The sequence below is a fragment of the Pongo pygmaeus genome, chromosome 12, assembly GCF_028885625.2.
Source record: "Pongo pygmaeus isolate AG05252 chromosome 12, NHGRI_mPonPyg2-v2.0_pri, whole genome shotgun sequence".
NCBI lineage: Eukaryota > Metazoa > Chordata > Mammalia > Primates > Hominidae > Pongo > Pongo pygmaeus.
The window spans coordinates 95,006,939-95,033,948 of record NC_072385.2 but is presented as its reverse complement, the minus strand read 5'-3'; the positions used below and the strand labels follow the sequence as shown (position 1 = coordinate 95,033,948).

At 44.7% G+C, this 27,010-nt stretch overlaps 1 protein-coding gene and 1 pseudogene across 3 annotated transcripts in view; both read right to left on the bottom strand.

Moving 5' to 3' along the window:
* Positions 1-6,287: 6,287 nt before the first annotated feature.
* The window catches only part of DHX57 (DExH-box helicase 57), a 78,400-nt gene continuing 57,677 nt past the window's right edge, over positions 6,288-27,010 (bottom strand). For all 3 annotated transcript variants that reach the window (XM_054475513.2, XM_054475512.2, XM_063648801.1), the window contains 5 exons: positions 24,182-24,316; positions 22,473-22,547; positions 15,165-15,299; positions 11,306-11,506; positions 6,288-7,010 (listed from right to left, as the gene is read on the bottom strand). In XM_054475513.2, coding sequence (XP_054331488.1) covers positions 6,867-7,010; positions 11,306-11,506; positions 15,165-15,299; positions 22,473-22,547; positions 24,182-24,316 — 690 coding nt within the window. In that variant the 3' untranslated portion in view covers positions 6,288-6,866. The remainder of the gene's footprint in view (positions 7,011-11,305; positions 11,507-15,164; positions 15,300-22,472; positions 22,548-24,181; positions 24,317-27,010) is intronic.
* On the bottom strand, positions 18,152-20,244 carry LOC129030302 (argininosuccinate synthase-like; annotated as a pseudogene).

Sequence of the window (27,010 nt, the reverse complement as noted above, 5' to 3'; positions counted from 1 at the left end):
AGCATGGTGGCGCATGCCTGTAATCCCACCTACTCGGGAGGCTGAGGTGGGAGGATCACTTGAGCCCGAGAGGCAGAGATTGCACTACTGCACTCCAGCCTGGCCTACAAAGCAAGACCCTGTCTCAAAAAACAGAAAAATAAAAGAACCCCTACATTGTCTCCCGGGTAAGGAAACTTCTTTATACTCTTTGTACAGGATATGGCCCCATATTTGTTAATCTCTATGGACAAATAAAGTCTTACTTGAAAGGTTAACAGGCATTGTTGTTAAAATACATTTCAAACTCAAGGATGGACCAGCCTGGGCAACATGGTGAAACCCTGGCTCTACAAAAAGTACACAAAATTAGCTGGGCATGGTGGCACATGTCTGTAGTCCCAGCTACTCTGGAGGCTGAGGCAGGAGGATCCCCTAGACCCAGGGAGGTTGAGGCTGCAGTGAGCGGTGATCACAACACTGCACTCCAGTGGCATTGGAGTGAGACCTTGTCTCAAAAAAAAAAAAAAAAAAAGGAACCAAAGGATGGAATGAAGCAACACTTGCTCAAAGTGGAATCTCAGGACATAAATGGACCTTCTTGGCTGCTATCCTGTCTTTTATTATTATTTTCTTTTTGTCCACCTGAACGTTCATGTCTTTTATTATTACGGAAGAAAACCAGACATGGATAATCTCTATAGTATAAATTCATTCAACATAGAAGAAAAATAACTCCTTCAGGCCATTTTCAGTAAAACCTAGGATGGAGGAGGTAGCAGTAACTGCATTTTCTGAATAAAGGAATAATTAATGACACCTCGCTGAAATGCTCTTGCTGAGAATGTTTATTAAATAATAATAATATATTATTATTATGATTATTATTATTTGAGACAGAGTCTTGCTCTGTTGTCCAGGCTGGAGTGCAGTGGCGCAATCTCGGCTCACTGCAACCCCTGCCTCCTGGGTTCAAGTGATTCTCCTACCTCAGCCTCCTGGGTAACTGGGACAACAGGTGCGTACCACCATGCCCGGCTAATTTTTAAAATATTTTTAGTAGAGATGGGGTTTCACCATATTGGCTACGCTGTGCCTAGCCTCCTGACCTCATGATCCGCCCGCCTCGGCCTCCCAAAATGTTGGGATTACAAGCGTGAGCCACCGCACCCGACCCAATAATATATTATTATACCTGACTTCTCAATATTGTGTTTGTAGCATATCACGGATCATTTTAAACACTGATTTTCATTGCTAGTAGTTATGAGATTGGGCTGAATTTCTAAGACGACCCCTTAGAAGTTGGTTTTCCAAACAAATGCCTCGTAATGGTTTTTGTTGCCATGTCTCTCCTAAAAAATTCAAAGAGGTGAAAAAAATCTAGGTGACTAGATTCTAAGCCATCCCTTATCATAGCTGTCTCAACTGGGGCCCTGTGTCCTGGCTTATTTAGTCAATTAGCCAGGCATGAACTGACTCAGGAGCAGCTCCGGGGCTAGCCTAGATGGGGCAAAGAGGCTGAACTATCTGGGGGAACAGGTTGTTCATGTTTTGGTTGCTGCCCTGTATCTTTTTTGTTTGTTTGGTTGTTTGGGACAGGATCTTGCTCTGTCACCCAGGCTAGAGTGCTGTGGCACAATCACAGCTCACTGCAGCCTCAACCTCCTAGGCTCCAGGTGATCCTCCTGCCTCAGCCTCCGCAAGTAGCTGGGACTACAGGCACACATCACCATGCCTGGCTAATTTTTTATGTATTTTTTGTAGAGACAGGGGCTCCCTATGTCGTCCAGGCTGGTCTTGAACTTCTGGGCTCAAGCAATCCTCCCGCCTCAGCGTCCCTAAATGCTGGGATTACGGGCTTGAGCCACCATGCCTGGGTGTCCTGTATTTTTATGAAACAACACCATGGCCAACATGGTGAAACCCTGTCTCTACTAAAGATACAAAAATTAGCCAGGCATGGTGGTGCATGCCTGTAATCCCAGCTACTCAGGAGCCTGAGGCAGGAGAATCACTTGAACCTGGGAGGTGGGGGTTGCAGTGAGCCAAGATGGTGTCATTGTACTCCAGCCTGGGCGACAGGGCGAGGCTCCATCTCAAAAAAAATAAATAAATAAAATATTTGTTTTACTTCTATTGGAATCTAGCAAGGGAACAATATTAATAAAATACTTGCTGTGAAACGAATCTGCTCTTCTATTTTGTACTATGACTAATTGGGAAGATCTTAGGAAATGAGACGAGCTAAGCATTCTGATCGAAAGGGTCATAGGCTGACAAAGCATGAGCTTTGTCTTCTTCCTCCTTGAGTTCCATATCAGATTATTAACAACTCAAACTCCCTGGCAAGTAATGAACTTTGATCTTTATCCTCCTATTTAATATTATCTGAGCAGCTTAATTTAGATAAAACTCTAAGCCTAGCATGTGGATCTGTAGGCATATGGTAATGTTAGTTTCTTTTCCTTTCTGGGCAATTATTTGAACATGGTCCTAAGAGGTTAACATAAAATAAGATTTTGTGGGCTGGGCACAGTGCCTCATGCCTGTAATCCCAGCACTTTGGGAGACCAAAGCAGGCGGATCACCTGAGGACAGAAGTTCAAGTTCACCCTGGCCAACATGGTGAAACCCAGTCTCTACTAAAAATACAAAAATTAGCCGGGCATGATTGTATGCGCCCGTAATCCCAGCTACTCAGGAGGCTGAGGCAGGAGAATCAATTGAACCCGGGGGGTGGAGGTTGCAGTGAGCCAAGACTGCGCCACTGCACTCCACCCTGGGTGACACAGCGAGACTCCATCTCAGGCAAAAAAAAAAGATCTTGTGAAAGCAATTTGTAAAATTAAAATACAGCAAATGTCAGGCATTAAGACTGAGGATGTGATTTTTCAGGTGCAGCCCAGGTTGGCTCTGTGGGGACTCCAGTCTGTGTTGTGTTTTCTCGATTGCAAGGCCCATAGCAGGTGAACTTGGGGCATCACACTATTGAGGTTGTCTTGTGGATGTCACTCAGTTGCCACATAAATAATGAATTCCTGGAGGCAGCAGAATATGCTCACACTGCATTATGCTTGAACAAGCCTAGGCAGAGGCTGGCTTTTTCCTCCTAAATCACACGGGAATTAAGCATAATTCCTCTGGCTTATTTTCCCCCACATGCAGGGGTAATGTTTGCTCAAGATACTCAGCTAGTTAATAAATACAAGGCTAGTTGTTTTCAGAAGTTAGATCTTGGTCACGAATCTGTGTCAGTCAATACTTGAGTGATCACAGTACAGAGGTGCCCTAAATGGAAACAACATAGAAACAACTCATTCAGTTTGTTGTCAGAGCAATAGTTTCAGACTGTTCCGGAGTGATAGGCTTCTTCCATGTCTTTTGGTCCCATAAATGTAAAGCGATGGAATGACTGGGTGAACAGCTAACCGCGATGAATCATTAACATGGAGAGACTTTCTGCTGTTTCTAAGCTGTCACCTCTAAAATTATTTATTAGAGATTGGTCTTAGATGGGATTTGTAGCCAATCACTTATACTTAAAGGGCTTTAAAATCTTACAAGTTTTAAACATTTGTTTATCAAAGAGCAGAAGGAATCTGCACTTTGGGAGGCCGAGGCGGGTGGATCCTGAGGTCAGGAGTTCAAGACCAGCCTGGCCAAGATGGTGAAACCCTATCTCTACTAAAAAGACAAAAAAATTAACCAGGTGCGATGGCAGGTGCCTGTAATCCCAGATACTCGGGAGGCTGAGGCAGAATCGCTTGAATCCGGGGGCGGAGGTTGCAGTGAGCCGAGATTGCACCACTGCACTCCAGCCTGGGCGACACAGCGAGATTCCGTCTCAGGAAAAAAAAAAAAAATCCTTGAAACACTATACTGCATTCTGATCTTTCTTTCTTTCTTTTTTTTTTTTTAAGACGGAGTTTCGCTTTTATTGCCCAGGATGGAGTGCAATTGTACGATCTTGGCTCACTGCAACCTCCGTCTCCTGGGTTCAAGTGATTCTCCTGCCTCAGCCTTCCAAATAGCTGGGATCACAGCATGAGCTACCATGGCCGGCTAATTTTGTAGTTTTAGTAGAGATGGGGTTCCACCATCTAGGTCAGGCTGGTCTCAAACTCCTGACCTCAAGTGGTCCACCCACCTCGGCCTCCCAACGTGCTGGGATTACAGGCATGAGCCACCATGCCAGCCTGCATTCTGATCTTTCATCATAAATATGTAATTCTATTTAATTTCTTATTTCATTATTTTAATGATGAGCTTAAGAAGTTTAGTCTTTGGGGCAAGGATATTCTTACTCAATGCGTTATGTCAAGGCTTCCCAACCTTTTTCACATTCTGGCACATCTATACCATGACAGTATTCGTGCATCTATATGTGGTTGGAAGTGACCATCCAAGAGCTGGCTTTCCCAAGGGAATCAATTTCACTGGGTGGAAAGTTTTGCTGTTAATTATCTCCCAGCTGAGTGCTCTGGGGCAAACTTGTGTTAAATGCTGCAGGTCCACTTGGGCAGATGGCTCTAGCTAGGGTGGCATGAGCACCACTGTAGCACCAAGAGTGAAAACTGATGGGTTTTTTTTTGTTTTTGTTTTTTGAGATGGAGTTTCACTCTTGTTGCCCAGGCTGGAGTGCAATGGTGCGATCCTGGCTCACCACAACCTCCACCTCCCAGGTTCAAGCAATTCTCCTGCCTCAGCCTCCCGAGTAGCTGGGATTACAGGCATGCGCCACCACGCCTGGCTAATTTTGTATTTTTAGTATAGACAGGGTTTCTCCACGTTGGTCAGGCTGGTCTTGAACTCCCGACCTCAGGTGATCCACTCGCCTCGCTCTCCCAAAGGGTTGGGATTAGAGGCGTGAGCCACCGCGCCCGGCTGTGAAAACTGATTTTTAAAAACTTTTTTAGGCTGAGTGCGGTGGCTCACGCCTGTAATCCCAGCACTTTGGGAGACCGAGGTGGGTGGATCACGTGAGGTCAGTAGTTCGAGACCAGCCTGGCCAACATGGTGAAACTCCATCTCCACTAAAAAAATACAAAATTAGCCGGGTGTGGTGGTACGTGCCTATAGTCCTGGCTACTTGGGAGGCTGAGGCAGGAGAATTGCTTGAACTCAGGAGGCGGAGGTTGCAGTGAGCCGAGAACCCACCATTGCTCTCCAGCTTGGGCGATAAGAGTGAAACTCCGTCAAAAAAAAAAAAAAAAAAAAGAAAGGAAAAGAAAACTTTTTTAGAGGCTTAATGCAGTTTTCTTCATTTCTTCTAAAGGTCTCAGCCTAATCAGTTCTGTAATAGGAGCCTTGTTTCAACAGCAAGTCAGAATTTGGATTCTGTGGGTGCTTGCATATGTATGTTTTTTATTTAAAGCGATGACATGAATCGATGCCTTTTAAAAATACTGCTTAGAGTCTAAGCTCTTCAAGTGCACCGAAGCTTAAATATACTTGATAATAATCATTTTGGACAGCCAAGGAGACTTCCTGAAAACTTAAATAATACCTTGAAAAGTGAATAACCTTTCACTGATTTCACTGAGATGGTTTTGATTTAGTTTGAATTCTATCCATACTATGGAACCTGTAGTGACCCTGTCCTGAGGTCCATTTTTTAATTTTTTTTTTGAGACAGTGTCTCACTGTGTCACCCAGGCTGGAGTGCAATGGTTCAATCTCGGCTCACTCCAACCCCCACCTCCAAGGTTCAAGTGATTCTCCCGCCTCAGCCTCCCAAGTAGCTGGGACTATGGGCGCCTGTCACCATGCCCGGCTAATTTTTGTATTTTTAATTGAGATGGGGTTTCACCAAGTTGCCCAAGCTGGTCTTGAACTTCTGACCTCATGTGATTGGCCTGCCTCGGCCTCCTAAAGTGCTGGGATTACAGGCATGAGCCACCGCGTCCGGCCCTGACGTCTAAACAAACATACAAATATTTTTTCTACCCAGCAATTTGGGATCCTTCCTGGCCATACTGATAGATGTCCAGGGAAAATGTAAATCCCCTGATGTTTTTCCAAAATGCTAGCGCCCCATTAACCTAAGAGGTGGTTGAAAATAAGCAATTTCATGGAAAGCATTGTGGTGGCTGTAAATCCGATGGTAACCTTTCTGACCTCATCCATGCCAACTCTGCCCCAGGAATACTATTAAAATTCTCCTTCAGTGATTTGTGTCTGGGTGAGTTCAGAAGAGAGAGTAAAGATTCCTAAATGTAGAACTATGAAGACATCCAGATTGTTCTGCTTTTAAGAATAGGAGTGTTATCGATAAGACCAGCTTGCATTTTAATACCAAAAGAGAACTCATTCAATTTTTTTAAGTTGACTTTTAATGAGTAAAAATAAAAATCCCTCACAAGTCAAGTTTACTCAGTAGCCAATAGCCTAAAATGAAATTTTAATTTTGCTTGTTCACATAATTTTGTTTTTTTTTTCCCCTTCTCTGTTCTGACTTCTCTCAGTCGAGCCTTGGCGACAGGAAAAGAAAAAAAAAAGGCGTATTTCTCCTCATGCCCCTGTCTCACCCCAGTAAAAAGTAGGAGAAAAAGAATACACAGATTAAAACAGAATTGTATTATACATTCACTTTTGAGTTATCAGGTGAACTTAATTCACTCCAGAACAGTCACAGAGACAAAGACAGGCAAGCTAGGTTTTAGGCTCTCACCCTTGACACTCCAAATTGTGCTGGGAGTGGCCAAGGCTTTGTTAGAAATGGCCCTAAGGGTATATACACTGCCTCAGCTGCCTTGGGCTGCATGCTCTGGGCTCCTCCACCAGGGCCAGCCCCAACAGGTCTTTAGTTCGAGGTAGAGGTTCTGCTGTTATTTCCCAGGTGAGCTAGAAGCAGGTGAGTAGCAAGCACTCTCTAAGACTGCTTTTTATTGTGTGGTGACAAGTTTCACAATTGTGCTGATGATCCGGGATCCTCGAGGACACGTACACAGATCAATGCTTGGGTTTTTAATTTTATCCTGGAGAAGCTGATCAAGTTCGCAACGAAGCTCCTTTACCAATTCAGCCACCTAAAATGAAAGCTACGATATGAGCAGTGCTTGGAGGAACAGGCAGGATAGGTTATTGGAGGGAAATACCCCAGTTATGATTACCATTATTTAGATTTCTGGTACTAATTTTAACTCCATTAGGAGCAAAAACCCTAAATACATTTTCATTTTGTAATTGACTAAATGAGGTCCATTGTAAAAAAGTGCCTCTATCACATCTCATCTAAAGAAAACATTCGGGCCAGGCGCAGTGGCTCACGCCTGTAATCCCAGCACTTTGGGAGGCCGAGGCGGGCGGATCATGAGATCAGGAGTTCAAGACCAGGCTGGCCAACATGGTGAAATCCTGTCTCTACTAGAAATACAAAAATTAGCGAGTTGTGGTGGCGGGCGCCTGTAATCCCAGCTACTCAGGAGGCTGAGGCAGGAGAATGGCTTGAACCCAGGAGGCGGAGGTTGCAGTGAGCTGAGATCGCGCCATTGCACTCCAGCCTGGGTGACATAGCGAGACTCTGTCCCCCCTGCTCCCCAAAAAAGAAAAGATTCAGTCTGGAAGTATGGCTTTTATATAGTGTTCTCCATATTAAAGTTTGGTCAATTTTTATGATTTATTCCACGAGGAGAAGCAGGAAAATGGGGAATTAAAAGTGGTAGACAGGGCCCGGCACGGCGGCTCACGCCTGTAATCCCAGCACTTTGGGAGGCTGAGATGGACAGATCACCTGAGGTCAGGAGTTCGAGACCAGCCTGACCAACGTGGAGAAACCTCATCTCTTAGTACTAAAAGTACAAAGTTAGCTGGGCATGGTGGTGCATGCCTATAATCCCAGCTACTTGGGAGGCTGAGGCAGGAAAATCGCTTGAACCTGGGAGGCGGAGGTTGCGGTGAGCCAAGATTGCGCCATTGCACTCTAGCCTGGGCAACAAGAGCAAAACTCCGTTTCAAAAAAAAGAAAAAAAAAGGAAAAGAAAATTTACTGATCACTGATCACTCCACTGCATACCTTGTTGTCTCAAAAAAAAAAAAAAAAAAAAAAAGGTGGTAGATAGGCTGGGCCAGGTGGCTCACGCTTGTAATTCCAGCACTTTGGGAGACTGAGGTGGGCGGACCACCTGAGGTGGAAGTTTGAGACCAGCTTGACCAACATGGAGAAACCCCATCTCTACTAAAAATACAAAATTAGCCAGGCATGGTGGCACATGCCTGTAATCCCAGCTACTTGGGAGGCTGAGATAGGAGAATTGCTTGAACCCGGGAGGCAGAGGTTGTGGTGAGCTGAGATTGCGCCATTGCACTCCAGCCTGGGCAACAAGAGCAAAACTCCATCTCAAAAAAAAAAAAAAAAAAAAAAAAAAAGGTGGGCCAGGCTCAGTGGCTCAAGCCTATAATCCCAGCACTTTGGGAGGCCGAGGTGGGTGGATCACAAGGTCAGGAGTTTGAGATCAGCCTGTCCAATATGGTGAAACTCCGTCTCTAATAAAAATACAAAAATTAGCCAGGCGCGGTGGCTCATGCCTGTAATCCCAGCACTTTGGGAGCCGAGGCGGGCAGATCACCTGAGGTCGGGAGTTCAAGACCAGGCTGACCAACATGGAGAAACCCCGTCTCTACTAAAAATACAAAATTAGCTAGGTGGTGGCGTATGCCTGTAATCCCAGCTACTCGGGAGGGTGAGGCAGGAGAATCGCTTGAACACGGGAGGCAGAGGTTGCGGTGAGCCGAGATGGCACCATTGCACTTCAGCCTGGGCAACAAGAGCAAAACTCCGTCTCAAAAAAAAAAAAAAAAAAAAAAAAAAAATTAGCCGGGCTTGGTGGTGTATGCCTGTAGTCCCAGCTACTCAGGATGCTGAGGCAGGAGAATTGCTTGAACCCGGGAGGCGGAGGTTGCAGTGAACCGAGATCACGCCACTGCACTCCAGCCTGGGCAACAGATCAAGACTCCATCTCAAAAAAAAAAAAAAAAAAAAGTGGAAGACATTAGATGAATCAAAAATCTCTGTAGCTTTGGGATATACTGTATGCTTTTATGGCATTTTGCTTATGCTGATGCTGTGGCACTGTAGACATCTTCCCAGCATCTGTTTTGCCCCTTCCCCACTGTATGGAAAACATGCAGTTTGGACCCTGCTCTAACTCAGGTTCACACTGTGAGCCTTGCCAGGGTGAATGGCTCAGGTACTCCAGGTCTTCAAGTTCAGGACATCCCTTTGATCACAGGGATTGGTTTAGGAGGGGAGCTTTGATTGAGCTTGTAGGCAAGAAAGTTTCTGGCTCTTCTTTTGAACCGTATACTGCATACATGTGATGCCAGGAGCTACTGCAGCCCTTTCGATACCACTAGGTTAACCACGTTTTTGTCACCACTGAACTGCTAAATCAAACCAACGTTGCCTGGCCTTCTTGACCTGGACTATCCAGTAAGGTAGCCACTAGTCACAAGTGGCTTATCTAATGTCTATATGAAATGTGGCCAGCCCAAACTGAGATGTGCTGTGAATATAAAATATATACCTGATTTTGAAGACTTAATATGAAAAGGTAATGTAAACTATCTCAATAATTTTATATTGATTACATGTTAAAATTAAAACATTTTGGATGTATTAGGTTAAATAAAATATATTAAGATTAATTTCATCTATTTCTTTTTACTTTTAAAAATGTGGCTACTAGAACAATTAAAATTACATATGTGGGTCACATTATATTTCTGTTGGACACTGCTGCTCTAGACTTTAAAGTTAAATATGCCAATCAATTTCTTTTAATGTTTGAGTTGGCATATCTGCTTCTTGTAACATAAGAATTCTAACAGATGCAGATATTAAAATGAAGTTTTATTTATTTCTTTTTTTGGGACAGAGTCTCACTCTGTCACCCAGGCTGGAGTGCGGTGGTGCAATCATGGCTCACTGAAGCCTTGACCTCTTGGGCTTGAGCAATCCTCCCACCTCAGCCTCTGGCAGCTGGGATTACAGGTGTCCACCTGAAGTTTTATCTATCTATCTATTTATTTATTTATTTGAGACGGAGTCTCATTCCGTCACCCAGGCTGAAGTGCAGTGGTGCCATCTCGGCTCACTGCAACCTCTGCCTCCTGGTTCAAGTGATTCTCCTGTCTCAGCCTCCTGAGTAGCTGGGATTACAGGCGCCCGCCACCACGCCCAGCTAATTTTTTTTTTGTATTTTTATGTATTCATTTTTTTGAGATGGTGTTTCCCTCTTGTTGCTCAGGCTGGAGTACAATGGCGCAATCTTGGCTCACTGCAACCTCCGCCTCCTGGGCTCAAGAGATTCTCCTGCCTCAGCATCCCGAATAGCTGGGATTACAGGCGCCTGCTACCACACCTGGTTAATTTTTTAATATTTTTAGTAGAGATGGGGTTTCACCATGTTGGCCGGGCTGGTCTCGAATTCCTGACCTCAGGTGATCTGCCCACCTCGGCCTCCCAAAGTGCTGGGATTACAGGCATGAGCCACCGCACTTGGCTGGCTGAAGTTCTGTTTTATATGTACTCTCCATGAAATGTTTTTCACAGAGACTCCATATAGTGAATAATTGAGACCTGAGAATAAATGAAGAATTCAGACCCATTATCTTTTTCTCAAAATGGTAGTGGTGGAATCAGGGTGGTTTTTATTTATTTATTTTTGCTTATCTGTATTTTCTGACTTTTCTTTGGTGAACATCTATTATTTATATAACAATAAGGAAGGTCCAGCACCCTCACTTTACAGCTTCTGTCCTAGCCTTTTATACCAACCCCAGCCCATACCAGACTTCCCCTCACAGTGTGCTTTCTGGAACTCTTACTAGGGCTCCACTCCTGGCTTCACTTCAGCCTCACTCTTTCTTAGTGTCCCATTGTAGACCATAATTCATTTTTTTTTTTTTTTTTTTGAGACGGAGTCTCGCTCTGTTGCTGAGGCTGGAGTGCAATGGCACGATCTCGGCTCACTGCAACCTCTGCCCCCTAGGTTCAAGCAATTCTCATGTCTCAGCGTCCTGAGTAGCTGGGATTACAGGCACCCACCAACATGCCCAGCTAATTTTTGTATTTTTAGTAGAGACAGGGTTTGACCATGTTGGCCGGGCTGGTCTTGAACTCCTGGCCCCAAATGATCTGCCCGCCTCGGCCTCCCAAAGTGCTGGGATTATAGGTGTGAGCTACTGGGCTCAGCCACCGTCATTCATTTTTAATTAGCTCTGTTACCTTGGTCCCTAGAGGAATGCCCTTGACTTCATAACTTCATATTGTCAAAGCCCCTCGTGGCCTGAGCCTCATAGAACAGACCAATTCTCCCTTTACCTGATGGGAAGCAGCTACAAAACGGATCCAACCATCATCCAGGGAGACAACGAACTGTCCTCTTTGAAGCTGCACATTCACCTGGCCTCCTCCACACAAGACCAGCGGGTACACAGACACCATGCTGCAGTCTCGGATGAATACGCGGCTAGTTTTGATCTTCTCGTGGTACAACAGGTAGGGGCTGTCAAAGTGTCTCACCTGGAACCAAAAACCTCAGATGATGACAGTGATGTCACTGGCAACAAAAAGGGAACACCCCCCCAGTCCCACGGATTTAAATACTGCCTATTAATGACTCCCCACATTTATCTACAGCCCGTGACTTTCCTGAGCTCCAGATTTGCATGTGTAACTATTGACTTGCCATCTCCTCTTGGACATTTAATACGTATCTCACACTTGTGTTAAAAAAGAAAAAAAAAACGCTTTTATTTTTTAAATTTTTTCATAGAGATAGGGTCTCACCATGTTGCCCAGGCTGGTCTCGAACTCCTGGGCTCCAGCAATCCTTCTGCCTTGGCCTCCCAAATTGCTGGGATTACAGGTGTGAGCCACTGTGCCTGGCCCAGATGGAATTCTTGATTCTTCTTCCTTGCAGTGTTCCCTATCTCAGGAAATGATGCTCCCATTCACCCAGCTGCTCACGCTCCAATTCTGGAGTCATCATTGACTATTCTTTTTCCCCTCACACCATCTACACTGTCACTAAGTCTAGTCAGCTCTCTTTTCAAAATACAAAATGCCTTGACATATTCTCACCACTTCTACAGCTACCAATTTTTTTTTTTTTTTTTTTTTGGGACGGAGTTTCGCTCTTTTTATCCAGGCTGGAGTGCAATGGTGTGATCTCGGCTCACTGCAACCTCTACCCCCTAGGTTCAAGTGATTCTCCTGCCTCAGCCTCCCAAGTAGCTGGGATTATAGGCGCCTGCTACCATGCCTGGCTAATTTTTGTGTTTTTAGTAGAGACAGGGATTTCATCATGCTGGCCAGGCATGGTCTTGAACTCCTGAACTCAGGTGATCTGCCTGGCTCAGCCTCCCAAAGTCCTGGGATTACAGGTGTGAGCCACCACACCCAGCCTTTTTTTTTGAGATGCAGTCTCGCTCTGTCACCCAGGCTGGAGTGCAGTGGCATGATCTTGGCTCACTGCAACCTCTACCTCCTAGGTTCAAGTGATTCCCCTGCCTCAGCCTCCCAAGTAGCTGGGACTACAGGCTTGCACTATCACACCTGGCTAATTTTTGTATTTTTAGTAGAGATGGGGTTTCACCATGTTGGCCAGGCTGGTCTCAAACTCCTGACTTCAAGTCATCCGCCCGCCTTGGCCTTTCAAAAGGCTGGGATTACAGGCACCCAGCTACCAATTTAGTACAAACCATTGTCATCTCACAAAAACCACTGTGATGGCTTCTTGAGTGCTCTCCCCACTTCTAGTTTTGCATTTTTATAGTGTCTTTTCTACCCAGCAATCAAGGTGATCTTTTAAAAACATAAGTCTGGCAGGGCGTGGTGGCTCACGCCTGTAATCCCAGCACTTTGGGAGACTGAGGCAGGTGGATCACCTGAGGCCAGGAATTTGAAACTGGCCTGGCTAACATGGTGAGACCCCATCTCTACAAAACTGCGAAAATTAGCTAGGAGCCATGATGCATGCCTGTAATCCCAGCTACTCAGGGGGCTGAGGCATGAGAATCGCTTGAACCTGGGAAGTGGAGGTTGCAGTGAGCTGAGATTGTGCCACTGCACTCTAGCCTGGGTGACAGACAGAGACTCTGTCTCAATAAATAAATAAAATAAAAATAAAAATAAAAATAAACACAAAAACAATAAGTCCAATTACGGCTCAAAACCCTCCAATGGTGTCCAAGGATAAAAATCGCAAGTCCTTGCCATGGCTACCAGGTCCACCCCGCCCTACGCCACCCCTGCCTACTCGTCCCCGTGCATCTCCCACCACTTTCACCCTTGATCATCCCTCTCCACTGGCCTCTTCGTGCATTTCCTGGAACACACCAAATACACTTCCACCTTGTGGTGTTTGCACTTATGTCCTCTGCTGGAATGTTTCTCCTTTCTCTATATCTGCATGACTTGCTCTTCATTTAGGATTTGCTCAGTTGTTTTCTCATCCCAGAGTTCTTCCCTGACCACCCCACGTGCAGGGCCCCTCTCCTGTCACTCTCTGTCTCTCTATCCTGCTCTATTTTGCTTTATAGCATTACCTGAGATTCTGTTTACTTATGTATTGCCTGTCTCCCTCACTAGAACATAAGCTCCTTGAGGGCAGAGACTGTGTCCATCTAGGTTCTTCCACTGTCCTCAACAGCCTACAACAGTGCCTGGCACAGATTAGGTGCTAGTAGATATTACATGGATACATGAACGATTTGGATTCTCAAAAGAGGAGCAGTTCTTTCTTGAGAAATGTGCAAAACAACAACAACAAAAAGTATATATAAAAAAGGAGGGGGTGTGGAGCTAACTCAGGTGTCTGGTTCCTAACAGGCTGAAAGGGCAGGTGACCTCCTGACCCTCAAAGTCCTCTAAGCTTAAGGAAATCCTTTCCAGGCTTTGTGAACATGGTCCTCAGTAGTTCCAGAGGACAGAGCAGCCTGAATGTTTCAAATTTGGTGACAAGGTATAGGAAGGGCCATGTAAGGAGTCATGTGAGAGTGTGTGGTACACTCTGGATATGAAGATTTAAGCAGGGAATTGACATAGTCTAATTGATGTTTTGTAAAGGTAATTCTGGCAGCAGTAGAGTAGTAGAAGGTTGGAGAGAGAAAGCACCGGATGTAAGATTATTATAAAATTTCAGGCAAATGATGTTTGGGGTTTGAGCTAAGGAAGTGGCAGTGGGGATAAAAGGCAAATCTTAGAGATGTCAAAAAGGAGGCATTCTTGGGACCTGGTGAGCAACTGAGTTGGCATAAGAAAAGAAGTGGGAGTCTATGTGACTTCAGGGTTCTGATTTTGATGGTATCATTCCACCAAGACAGCACAGAAAGAGAAGAGTGAATTGGGGATCATGAGTTTGATTTTTCAGCTTTTATGTTTGAGATGACTAAAAGACTTCTAGCTGATGTTTTCCAGCAGGAGAGCTCAGAAAAAAACTGCAGGTCTGGAGAGACAGATTTGGGGTCTGTGTCTGCGTGTAAGTGGCAGTTGGGATGTGCAAGTGCTGTTGTGCCTTTGGTGGTTCGGGAAGAGTGCATGATGGTGAGAGAATAAGGACAAAGGATAGAACCACTGTTTCAAAGCAAAGGAAGATAAGCTAATAAAGGAGATACAGGGGATGAATAGAGAGAGAGAAGAAAGTGATAATTCAGAAGCAAAAATAACATCAAGGAGAATTTCAAGAGGAAGAGAGATTAGCAATGTCAAATACCATGTGAGAGGTGGCATGATGAGGACCAAGGGATGACACTGGCTTTGACAACTAAGTTATTTGTTACTTCTGATGGGTTTAGTGAAGTGGTGGGGGCAGAAGCCTCACAGTGGCAGGCTGAGAGCTGAGGAAGTGGTATGCAAGAATAGGTCATTCATTTCCTTTTAAGGCACAGACTCAGTGATGTAATTAGCTCATGACTTCAATTACCATTGCAAAGAAACAATTTTATATCTGAAAGCAGGCTTGAGTACTTTTTGGTATTCAGTAGAATTTTCTTCAAATGGAAATAGTCTTTCCAGAAATAGTCCAATTTCCAGTCTGTTTATTCTTATTCAATCTTCCCTAAGTCAGTGGTACTGCTGGGGACAGCAAGTGATAGAACATGGTGTGGCTGAATTTAAGGAATTGTGTTTCCTACCCCAGGACGACCTGTAAACATTAAGTATACTCCACCATTCTGACCTGATAGTTCACTGATGAAGGGTGAATGTGTACATATCCATCATTCTTGGTGACAAACTTCAACTCAGCTGATTTTGGTTGCATTCTGACAGCTCCAGTACTGGTCTTCTGAAATTTTCCTTCTGGGCTTTTCACCTAAACAACAAGTATTTGTAAAAATAGACATATAATATATATATTCTCATAGAAAGTATCTCTTGGCACAAAAGCACAAAACCAGTCTTGCTCAGTCTTGCTTGAATAGCTTTCCTGTTTCTTCCCTGTTTCTTATTTTGTTTCCTTCTGAAAGCAGAACAAGCACATGCATTTTTTTTTTTTTTTTTTTTTCCACCAAGAAGTGTGAATATAGGTGCAGTGGCTCTGGGTGACTATACCACATTGCAGCCATGTGGGAGAAAACTATATTAATATTTTGGGTCTGTACTGATGATCAGGTGCAGTGACCCAGCTGATGACACTGGACCAGAGATCTGAGTATCCCAATCCCAACACATTTCTTGGTTTTTTTTTTTTTTTTAGACCGAGTCTCACTCTGTCTCTCAGGCCAGACTGCAGTGGTGCGATCTCGGCTCACTGCAACCTCCGCCTCCCAAGTTCAAGCAATTCTCCTGCCTTAGGCTCCCAAGTAGCTGGGGTTACAGGTGTGCACCACCACACCCAGCTAATTTTTGTATTTTTAGTAGACACGTGGTTTCACCATGCTGGCAAGGCTGGTCTTTAACTCCTGACCTCAAGCAATCCGCCTGCCTCGGCCTCCCAAAGTGCTGGGATTACAGGCGCGAGCCACTGTGACCCGACCAGTAAATATAATTTTTTTTTTTTTTTTTTGAGATGGAGTCTCCCTCTGTTGCCTAGGCTGGAGTGCAGTGAAGCAATCTGGGCTCACTAAAAGCTCCGCCTCCCGGGTTCACGCCATTCTCCTGCCTCAGCCTTCCGAGTAGCTGGGACTACAGGTGCCTGCCGCCACACCTGGCTAATTTTTTGTATTTTTAGTAGAGACGGGGTTTCACCGTGTTAGCCAGGATGGTCTCGATCTCCTGACCTTGTGATCCACCCGCCTCAGCCTCCCAAAATGCTGGGATTACAGGTGTGAGCCACTGCACCCGGCCTTTTTTTTGAGACGGAGTTTCGCTCTTGTTGCCCAGGCTGGAGTGCAACGGTGCAATCTCGGCTCACTGCAACCTCCGCCTCCTGGGTTCAAGTGATTCTCCTGCCTCAGCATCCCAAGTAGCTGGGATTACAGGCATGCGCCACCACGCCTGGCTAATTTTGTATCTTTAGTGTAGAAGTGGTTTCTCCATGTTGGTCAGGCTGGTCTCGAACTCCCGACCTCAGGTGATCTACTTGCCTCGGTCTCCCAAAGTGCAGGGATTACAGGCATGAGCCACTGTGTCTTGCCTTTTTTTTTTTTTTTTTTTTTTGAGATGGAGTCTTGTTGTGTCACCAGGCTGGAGTGCAGTGGCGCAATCTTGGCTCACTGCAACCTCCGCCTCTCGGGTTCAAGTGATTCTCCTGCCTCAGCCTCCTGAGTAGCTGGGACTAAAGGTGTGCGCCACCACACCCAGCTAATTTTTGTATTTTTAGTAGAGACAGAGTTTCACCATGTTGGTCAGGATCGTCTCGATCTCTTGACCTCGTGATCCACCCACCTCAGCCTCCCAAAGTGCTGGGATTACAGGCGTGAGCCACCGCGCCCAGCCAGTAAATATCATTTTAATCTTCTCTTCCAAATTTATATTTATATATAGAAAAAGAGAAAATCATAAACACATAATATAAATAAAATAGCTTGAAAATGATGTATTTTCAATGATGTCTTGAAAATAAACATGTCTTGAAACTAAAACAGAATCTTTTTTTATAGCCTACTTTTTAAAACTTAATATATTAAGAACATTTTTCCATGTTGTGACATATTTTCCTAAAACATAATTTTTGATGGATATATAAGACCTTGTAAGAATTTATAATAATTTAACCAATAAATACCCTGTTTTTTCAAATTTAGTTTGTCTGCAATTATGAAGTGCTGAAATGAATATTCTCCTAGCTGTATCTTTGTGTATATATGCAATTATTTCCTAATAACAAATCCCTAGGAATAAAATTGCTATCTAGAAAGGGGGTATAAACTTATATTCCCACCCAGAGTAAGAGTACTCATTTTGGGGGGTTCATGACAGCACCAGCATTATATTATTTATTTATTTGCATTGTTATCAAACAACTATTTATTTATTTATTTATTTTAATCTATTTTTGGTAGAGATGGGGTCTTGCTATGTTGCCCAGGCTGGTCTTCAATTCCTGGCCTTATGCAATCCTCCCACCTGGGCCTCCCAAAATGTTGGGATTGTAGGTATGAACCACCTTACCTGGCCTATTTTTTATTTTAGGGATAGGGTCTCTCTGTGTTGCCCAGGCTGGAGTGCAGTGGCTATTTACAGGCAGTCATAGCTAACTGTAGCCTTGAACTACTGGGCTAAAGTGATCCTCCTATCTTAGCCTCCCAAGTAACTGAGATTACCAGTGCATGCCACCATGTCCGGCAGTATTATAATTTTTAAAAAGTTTTGCCTATTTATTATTTTTTGAGACAGTGTCTCACTCTGTCACCCCGGCTGTAGTGTAGTGGCACAATCACGGCTCACTGCAGCCTTAACTTCCCAGGCTCAAGTTATCCTCCCACCTCAGCCTCCCGAGTAGCTGGGACTACAGGCATGTACCACCATGCCTGGCTAATTAAAAAAAAAAGCTTTTTATAGAGACAAGGTCTCACTCTGTTGCCCAAGCTGGTCTCAAACTCCTGACCCCATGTGATCTTCTCACCTCAGCCTTACAAAGTGCCACGAGCCACTATGCCCAGCCCAGTTTTGCCAATTTAAAAAGTGAAAAGAGGCTATTTCTTTCTGTTTTTTTTTTTTTTTTCTTTTTTTTTTTTGATGGAGTCTTGCTCTGTCACCCAGGCTGGAGTGTAGTGGCGCAATCTCAGCTCACTGCAACCTCCGCCTCCCAGGTTCAAACGATTCTCCTGCCTCAGCCTCCCGAGTAGTTGGGACAACAGGCACCCGCCACCATGCCTGGCTAATTTTTGTTTGTATTTTTAGTAGAGACAGGGTTTCACCATATTGGCCAGGCTGATCTTGAACTCCTGACCTTGTGATCCACCCTCCTCGGACTTCCAAAGTGCTGGGATTGCAGGCGTGAGCCACCGCACCCGGCCTTCTTTGCTGTTTTGATTTGCATTTCTTCTTACTAGTAACACTCAATATAATTTTTGTGTATGTATTATCTGTTCAGTCATGTCCTTTGCCCACTTTTCTATTAGGTTCTATTAAATCTTTTATTTAGTCTTTCTTTTTTTTTTTTTTTTTTTTGAGACGGAGTCATGTTCTGTAGCCCAGGATGGAGTGCAATGACACGATCTCTGCTCACTGCAACCTCTGCCTCCCCTCCCAGGCTTAAGCTATTCTTCTGCCTCAGCCTCCCAAGTGGCTGGGATTACAGGCACGCACCACCACGCCCAGCTAATTTTTGTATTTTTTAGTAGAGACGGGGTTTCACCATGTTGGCCAGGCTGGTCTCAAACTCCTGACCTCAGGTGATCTGCCCACCTCGGTCTCCCAAAGTGCAGGGATTACAGACGTGAGCCACAGTGGCTGGCCTTAGTCTTTTTTTTTTTTTTTTTAAATTGTCATTTTATAGCTCCCCACTGTAGCTGCCCCTCACCCTTCCCTTTGATGACCACTTTTGCAGGCTTCAGGGGGACCAGGGAACAAAGCTGGGGCCCAGCAGCTCCACTACACTCTCAGCCAGGGAGAACAAGTCACAATTACAAATTATCACAACAATTAGTGCCTGTACTTGGGGAATCTGCAAAGTGAGGTGGCCCTAGCTCCCCATTGTACAGGGGTCTATTTGGCAGTGACCTTGCTCTGGAGATAATGATATTCCTTCAGCCTGAGGGAATTGATGTTGACGAGACTGTTGGCACCGACTGGCTGGCTCATGATTGCCCTGCATGTTCACACTCACCTGCTCTCCACTGTAGAGAGACAGTGGGGGCTCCTGGCACAGGATGTACACCTGGCCCTTGAAGATGGACACCTGCACTTTCCCTTCCACTCGGTCCTGGGACTTGGCGATTCAGTGGTGGGCAAAGTCACACTGAGGGTTGTGCCAGAAACCGGTGTACACCAACTCAGCAAATTTCAAGCCCAGGCCTTGTTTGATTTTGTGCACTTCCTGTTCCATGGTGAAGGCCTCAATGTCTAAATGAGAGTGGTAAAGGATGGTGCCTGCTGGGGTCTTGCAGATACCTCAGGACTTCATTTCAATGAAGCGGTTCTCCACGATGTCAATATGGCCCACGCTGTGCTTGCCTGCGACTTCATTCAGGTACATGAAAAGCTCCAAGGAGGTCTGGTGGGTGGTGCCATCCTTGATGCTGGTCACCTTCACAGGGACCCCTTTTTCACTCAATCTTGAAAATGTTGGGGGTGTTGGGGGCTTTGGCTGGGTCCTGGATCTTCACGTAGAGACCTGAAGGTGCTTGTTTCTTGGGGTTCTCCAAGATTCCAGCCTCATGGCTGATGTGCATGAGGTTCTCGTCCATGTTCCATGGGTGCTTCAGAGTGACTGCAATGGGAATCCCATGTTTCTCTGCGTATTCCATCAGATCACTGCGGCCCTTGAACTGGTTGTAGAACTCGGGGATCCTCCCGGGAGCAATGACCTTAATCTGGGGGGCCAGCGAGTAGCAGGCGAGCTCAAACCAGACCTGATCGTTCCTCTTTCCCATGGCACTGTGGGACACATACTTTGCCTCCTCCCACTGAGCAATTTCCACTTGTTTGTGGGTGACGTAAGGCCTGGGAAGAGAGGGGCCCCGGAGGTAGCAGTCCTCATACAGGCCAGATGAACTCCTCCACGAACTCCTTGCTGACATCCTCAATGAACACCTTTTTGGACCCAAGGTTCAGTGCCTTCTTCCTGGCTTCCCTGAAGTCTTCCTTCTGGCCGATGTTGGCCAGGTAGGCAATGATGTCATAGCCTTGTTCCTTCAGCCACACAAGGATGCAGGAGGTGTCCAGGCCGCCACTGTAGGCCAGAACCACGGAGCCTTTGCTGAACACAGCATCTGGGATTGGAGGTGCAATTCCTGGTGACTGGAATCTGTCTTCACGGCTCAGTGAACCACTCGGGGCCTGGGGAGCAATGGCAGGCGATAGAGCAGGGCCCAAGTCTTTCTTATTGGTGAGTTCTTAGATATACAGTCAGATATATCTCCTTTTCCTTTTTGGTTTAGCGTCAAAATTATATTGTCACCTAAAACTTCTTATACCACATTTATGTTCTTTGTTTCTACATTTTAAGTCTCCAAACGATTTTTCCCCACATTCTTTTTCTTTTTTCTTTTTTTAGAGACAGGGTTTTGCCATGTTGCCCAGGCTGGTCTCAAACTCCTGAGCTCAAGCAATCCGCCCACCTCAGCCTCCCAAAGTGCTTGGATTATAGGCATGAGCCAATGCTCCTGGCCCCCACATTCTTTTTTAAATAATCTTTTTATTTTGAAATAATTATAGACTCACAGGAAGTGGCAAAATAGTACAGAGTTCCTTGTACCCTTCACCCAGCTTCCACCAACGGTAAGAACTTACATTACTAGAGTATAATATAAAAACCAGTAAATCTATATCCAAATGACTTTTTTCCCTTTCCTAACCACACTACAAAGCACAAACAATTTTTTAAAAGTACATTTCAAATGGTTTGAAAAGCATACAAATGCCAAGCAGAAAATGAGCTATAAATCAGTCAGATGTTAACTGAGGATTTAATTAAAAAAGTTAAGGCTTTGAAAAATGATTCAGTATTCTGCCAAATTGAAACTCTTTGGGGGAAAATGGTGCCTTGTTAGGGATGGATAATCAAAACTCAGGTAAAAGTCCAAGAGCACACTCAGGTAGGGTTTCCAGAAGGCTGGCCACAGGTGGTCTTATGGCAAAGCACTGATTTTTTATTTTTATTTGAGATGGAGTTTCGCTCTTGTCGCCTAGGCTGAAGTGCAATGGTGTGATCTCGCCTCACTACAACCTCTGCCTCCCGGGTTTAAGCGATTCTCCTGCCTCAGCCTCCTGAATAGCTGGGATTACAGGCATGCACCACCACGCCTGGCTAATTTTGTATTTTTGGTAGAGATGGGGTTTCTCCATATTGGTCAGGCTGGCCTCGAACTCCTGACCTCAGGTGATCCGCCCGCCTCGGCCTCCCAAAGTGCTTGGATTACAGGCGTGAGCCATTGCGCCTGGCCCTTATTATTTACTTGTTTGTTTGTTTGTTTGTTTGTTTTTGAGACAGAGTCTCGGTCTGTGGCCCAGGCTGGGGTACAGTGGCATGGTCTTGGCTTACTGCAACCTCCGCCTCCTGAGTTCAAGCAATTCTCCTGCCTCAGCCTCCTGAGTAGCTGGGATTACAGGCATGCACCAACACACTCAGCTAATTTTTGTATTTTTAGTAGATATGGGTTTCACCATGTTAGCCAGGCTGGTCTCAAACTCCTGACTTCGTGATCTGCCCAACTCAGCCTCCCAAAGTGTTGGGATTACAGGCGTGAGCCACCATGCCTGGCTATTTACTTTTAGTCCAGAGTAGAGAGTGTAAGATAAACTGTAGTTGAATCAAGTTTCCAACTAACATAGAAAGTTAGTTATATATAGGTTGGCCGACTGACATTTATGTCTATTTTAATTTTTGGAATATCATATATCAGATGGATTAAAAATTTTATACAATAAATGTGTTATTGAATAATGTATCCAAACAGATTTTGGGAACTGAAGGATTGAAAATGTATACTAAGTTTTTTTTTTTTTGAGACGGAGTCTCCCTCTGTCACCCAGGCTGGAGTGCAGTGGCGCGATCTCGGCTCACTGCAAGCTCTGCCTCCCGGGTTCATGCGATTCTCCTGCCTCAGCCTCCTGAGTAGCTGGGACTACAGGTGCCCGCCACCACGCCCGGCTAATTTTTTTTTGTATTTTTAGTAGAGACAGGGTTTTACCATGTTAGCCAGGATGGTCTCGATCTCCTGACCTCGTGATCCACCTGCCTCAGCCTCCCAAAGTGCTGGGATTACAGGCGTGAGCCACCACGCCCAGCTGAAAATGTATACTAAGTTTAAAAGGGTGTGTGTGTGTGCACACATGTGTATATATCTCTTTAAGATGATTAATATGCACATCTTAACTTATATCACTTGGCTACAAATCAAACAAAAAATGGAAAGATCTAGGAAAAATGTTTTGTTACCTGCACTACATTTGGATACAAAGCAGCACACAGCATTGCTGATATCAGCTTGGGGTTCTCAGCATTTGAGTTTGCCTATGAGAAAAGTACAGCATTAATTAACAAGTAATATGGCTATTTCTGTTTTTCTTTTTGAGACAGAGTCTTGCTCTGTCACCCAGGCAAGACTGCAGTGGCGCCATCTCAGCTTACTGCAACCTCCGCCTCCCAGGTTCAAGTGATTCTCCTACCTCAGCCTCCCGAGTAGCTGGGATTACAGGCATACACCGCTATGCCCGGTTAATTTTTGTATTTTTAGTAGAGACGAGGTTTCACCATGTTGGCCAGGCTGGTCTCTAACTCTGGACCTCAAGTGATCTGCCTACCTCAGTCTCTCAAAGTACTGAGATTACAGGCGTGAGCCACTGCATCTGGCTCTAATATGGCTATTTCTGTCTGTGCCATAGGATTTACCATTTTATTATATTTGATCTCTATCTTAAAGCAAAAAAAAAAAAGAGCACCTAATTTCTATCTCTTTGCTAGAAAAATTATTTCTAACTAAAAAAACAAATCTACTGGAACACAGTCACATTGGACCCACTCCAAGGAGCCTACAATGACTTTCTAGACTTTTGCAAAGCAGTTACAAAGCCAGTGTTCCTAAGTATAAATGGAGAAAAAAATTCTGGTTCATGAGATATTCAGAATCTCCAGAAAGTGCCAACTGCACTCGGAACACAGGGGCATCACGTTCATTTTACAGAAGTGCTCTTCCTATAGTTATAGAAAAAACTGTCTTTTGTTAGAAAAAATGCTGGCCTGATTTGAGAAAATTCTACCAGAAGTCTATTCTATCTCTTATGAATTTATCAAGAAGCAGTATGAAATTTAAAAACCAAAAACAACAGCAACAATGAGCAGAAAACTCTCTATTTTTTTTTTTTTTTTTTGAGACGGAGTTTTGCTCTTGCTGCCCAGGCTGGAGTGCAATGGCGCGATCTTGGCTCACTGCAACCTCCGCCTCCCGGGTTCAAGTGATTCTCCTGCCTCAGCCTCCCAGGTAGCTGGGATTACAGGCATGTGCTACCATGCCTGGATAATTTTGTATTTTTAGTAGAGACAGGGTTTCTCCACATTGGGCAGGCTGGTCTCGAGCTCCTGACCTCAAGTGATCTGCCCACCTTGGCCTCCCAAAGTGCTGGGATTACAGGCATGAGCCACCGTGCCCAGCCCCCTCTATTGACTGTTAGCTGACACTTAAAAAAATTTTTATATACTTTTTTTTTTTTTTGAGACAGGGTCTGGCTCTGTTGCCCAGGCTAGAGTGCACTGTCTCAATCTTAGCCTACTGCAACCTCTGCTTCCTGGGGTCAGATCATTCTCCCACCTCACCCTCCCACATAGCTGGGAAGACAGGTGGTACACCACCATGCCTGGCTTATTTTTTTGTAGAGAGATGAGGGATTTCACCATGTTGCTCTGGCTGGTCTCGAACTCCTGAGCTCAAGCAATCCACCTGCCTCAGCCTCCCAAAGTATTGGGATTATAGGCACGAGCCACTGTGCCAGGTCAGCTGATATTTATTTGTGCGAAGTAGAAAATCAAGAATACCATTAACCCACTGCTCAAAGGCTTAAGTGAAGAAGAATGTCTACAAGTGTTCCCAGGTTAAGATTGTATTTAGGTGCTAATTAAAGAGAAATAAGAACCAACTGCACATTCTTTACCTCTTCTCCTGTGGCGTCTAAGACACCGTCTCCTCCTTGGGCCCTTTTCTCAATTTCCCTTGCTCTGAGTCCTTCCCTTGCAAACCCTATATCCGATAACAGTTCCGTGAATTGTCGTTTGAGGCTGGCCATTTCCTGAAAGAAGTGGAAAAACCTTTAAGCAAGGGCATCAGCATAACAAAGTGTTAAGTCTTACAAAAATGAGTGACTACAAAAATGCATTATTTCAGGGGGTAGCAATGAGGCTCAAGTGGATTCATTACTCAGGTATGAAGAGGATCTTGTCTGGTCATTTCCAAGAAGCAGCTTTCACTTACACAAACTGGCAGGCAAAGTGAAACAGTTATGCAGAAATGCAAAAATTCAGTAAATCCAAGGATCATTTATTTAACTCTAGATTACAATTTTAAACACTTTCATTGGATTTTAGGTAGGCCTGATTTTCCACGAAATTCTTAGGACAGCAAAAAATGCTGTTTGTTTTGACTGGAATTCCAACTCCAAGTGCTGTGGCACTGTCTACTATCTAGCTTTTCCTACTTGCATTTTTGCTCCTGTCCTCTCAGTTCCTTACTCAGGCCTAGAGTGGTTCGTGCTCTCGGTGGAACTCAGCAGAATGTTTCCTCTTTCTCCTTCATTATGGTCTTGCTGGCTCATATCTTTTCCTAGGAATAGGGACATCATTAAGTGGTTCAAGATTTTTTTTTTTTTTTGAGACGGAGTCTTGCTCTGTCATCCAGGCTGGAGTGCAGTGGCGTGATCTTGGCTTACTGCAACCTCCGCGTCCTGGGTTCAAGCGATTCTCCTGCCTTAATCTCCCGAGTAGCTGGGACTACAGGTGTGTGCCACCACGCCCAGCTAATTTTTGTATTTTTAGTAGAGATGGAGGTTTCACCATGTTGGCCAGGCTGCTCTCGAACTCGTGATCTCAGGTGATCCGCCCACCTTGGCCTCCCAAAGCACTGAGATTACAGGCATGAGCCACTACGCCTGGCCATGGTTTAAGATTTAGATGCTCCTTTTAGTGGCCGAGCACAAATGTGAGAAAGAAAGCACAAACTTCTTTCTCTTGTGGCTACTGTTCTCACATAGGCTGCACATCAGACAAAGAGAAGGAAATAATAATCATTCAAGGAACTGAAAGCTAAGCAACACTACCCTGTCTCTCAATGATGGTTTAAGTATTTTCTTGGACTGTCTCAAGTATACATGGATAACTAGAATATAATTAGGAGTTAAATATACCACAGTTTATATTTCACAACAAAGTTTTAATTGAAATCTTAATAAAAACAATCCTACAATCTAGCTGAAGTTTAGTGAAAAGATGCAACTCTTGTTTGATGGACCTCATAAGTCACAGCAAAATCTACACATATCCTAATGAAAAAAATAAATAAATTTAGTAGGAAATATAATTTAAAAGAAATATCCTCATCTTATATTTAAGCATCTTAATGACTTGAGAAAATATTTCTTATTGCCCTGTACATATAAACACCCCATCCCGCCCACCTTTGATTAGTGATTCTCAGCCTCCCGAGTAGCTGGGACCACAGGCGTGCACCATCACGCCTGGCTAATTTTTATATTTTTTATAGAGATGGGGTTTCGCCATGTTGCCCAGGCTGGCCTCGAACTCCTGGGCTCAAAGGTTCTGCCTGCCTTGGCTTCCCAAAGTGCTGGGATTATAGGCATGAGCCACTGTGCAGGGCCCCAAAATCTTTGAGTAAAACATGCTTTGCAAAGATGTGTGCCATCATTATTTTGGCTTCTCATACCACTTTGGAATTTATTTATTTATTTATTTATTTATTTTTTGAGACAAAGTCTCCCTCTGTTGCACAGGCTGGAGTGCAATGGCACAATCTCAACTCACTGAAACCTTCATCTCCTGGGTTCAAGCGATTCTCATGCCTCAGCCTCCCGAGTAGCTGGGATTACAGGTATGAGCCACCATGCCCAGCTAATTTTTTGTATTTTTAATAGAGATGGAGTTTTGCTATGTTGGCCAGGCTGGTCTTGAACTCCTGGCCTCAAGTGATCTGCCTCCCTCGGCCTTCCAAAGTGCTGGGATTACAGGCGTGAGCCACAGTCCCTGGCCTCATATCACTTTGGAAGGGCACCTAAACACTGTTGCAACAGGAGACAGAAGCCCTGCCTACATTATACAGAAGATAAGACATTTTTTATTTTTATTTTTTAAGACAGGCTCTCCCTCTGTTGGCCTAGGCTGGAGTACAGTAGGGCATTCATGGCTCACTGCAGTCTTGACCTCCCAGGCTCAAATGATCCTCCCACCTCAGCCTCTGGAGTAGATGGGATTACAGGCCCATGTCACTAGGTCTGGCTGATTTTTGTATTTTTTGTAGAGATGGGGTTTTGCCATGTTTCCCAGGATGGTCTCAAACTCCTGGGCTCAAGCAATCCTCAGCCTCCCAAAGTGTTGGGATTACAGGTATGAGCCACCACGCCCAGCTAAACATTTTCTTATATACTCATTATATTCACATAGTAGGTTCTGATAGATATAAGAAAAATTAACAAAATCTGGTTCAGTATTAGTTCTTTGGTTTTGGGGAGAGGGGAAGGGATTAGAGACGGCTATGGACCCCTCTGAAAAGCTGATGAAAGCTATGGTCCGTCTCTCTAGAATAATGCACATATGTATAAGCATACAATTTTGTGTACAATTTCAGGGGCTTAGGGATTCAGGTTAAGAATGCCTGGGGTAGCCCGGTGTGGTGTCTCACACCTGTAATCCCAGCACTTTGGGTGGCCAAGGCGGGCGGATCATGAGGTCAGGAGTTCGAGAGCAGCCTGGCCAGC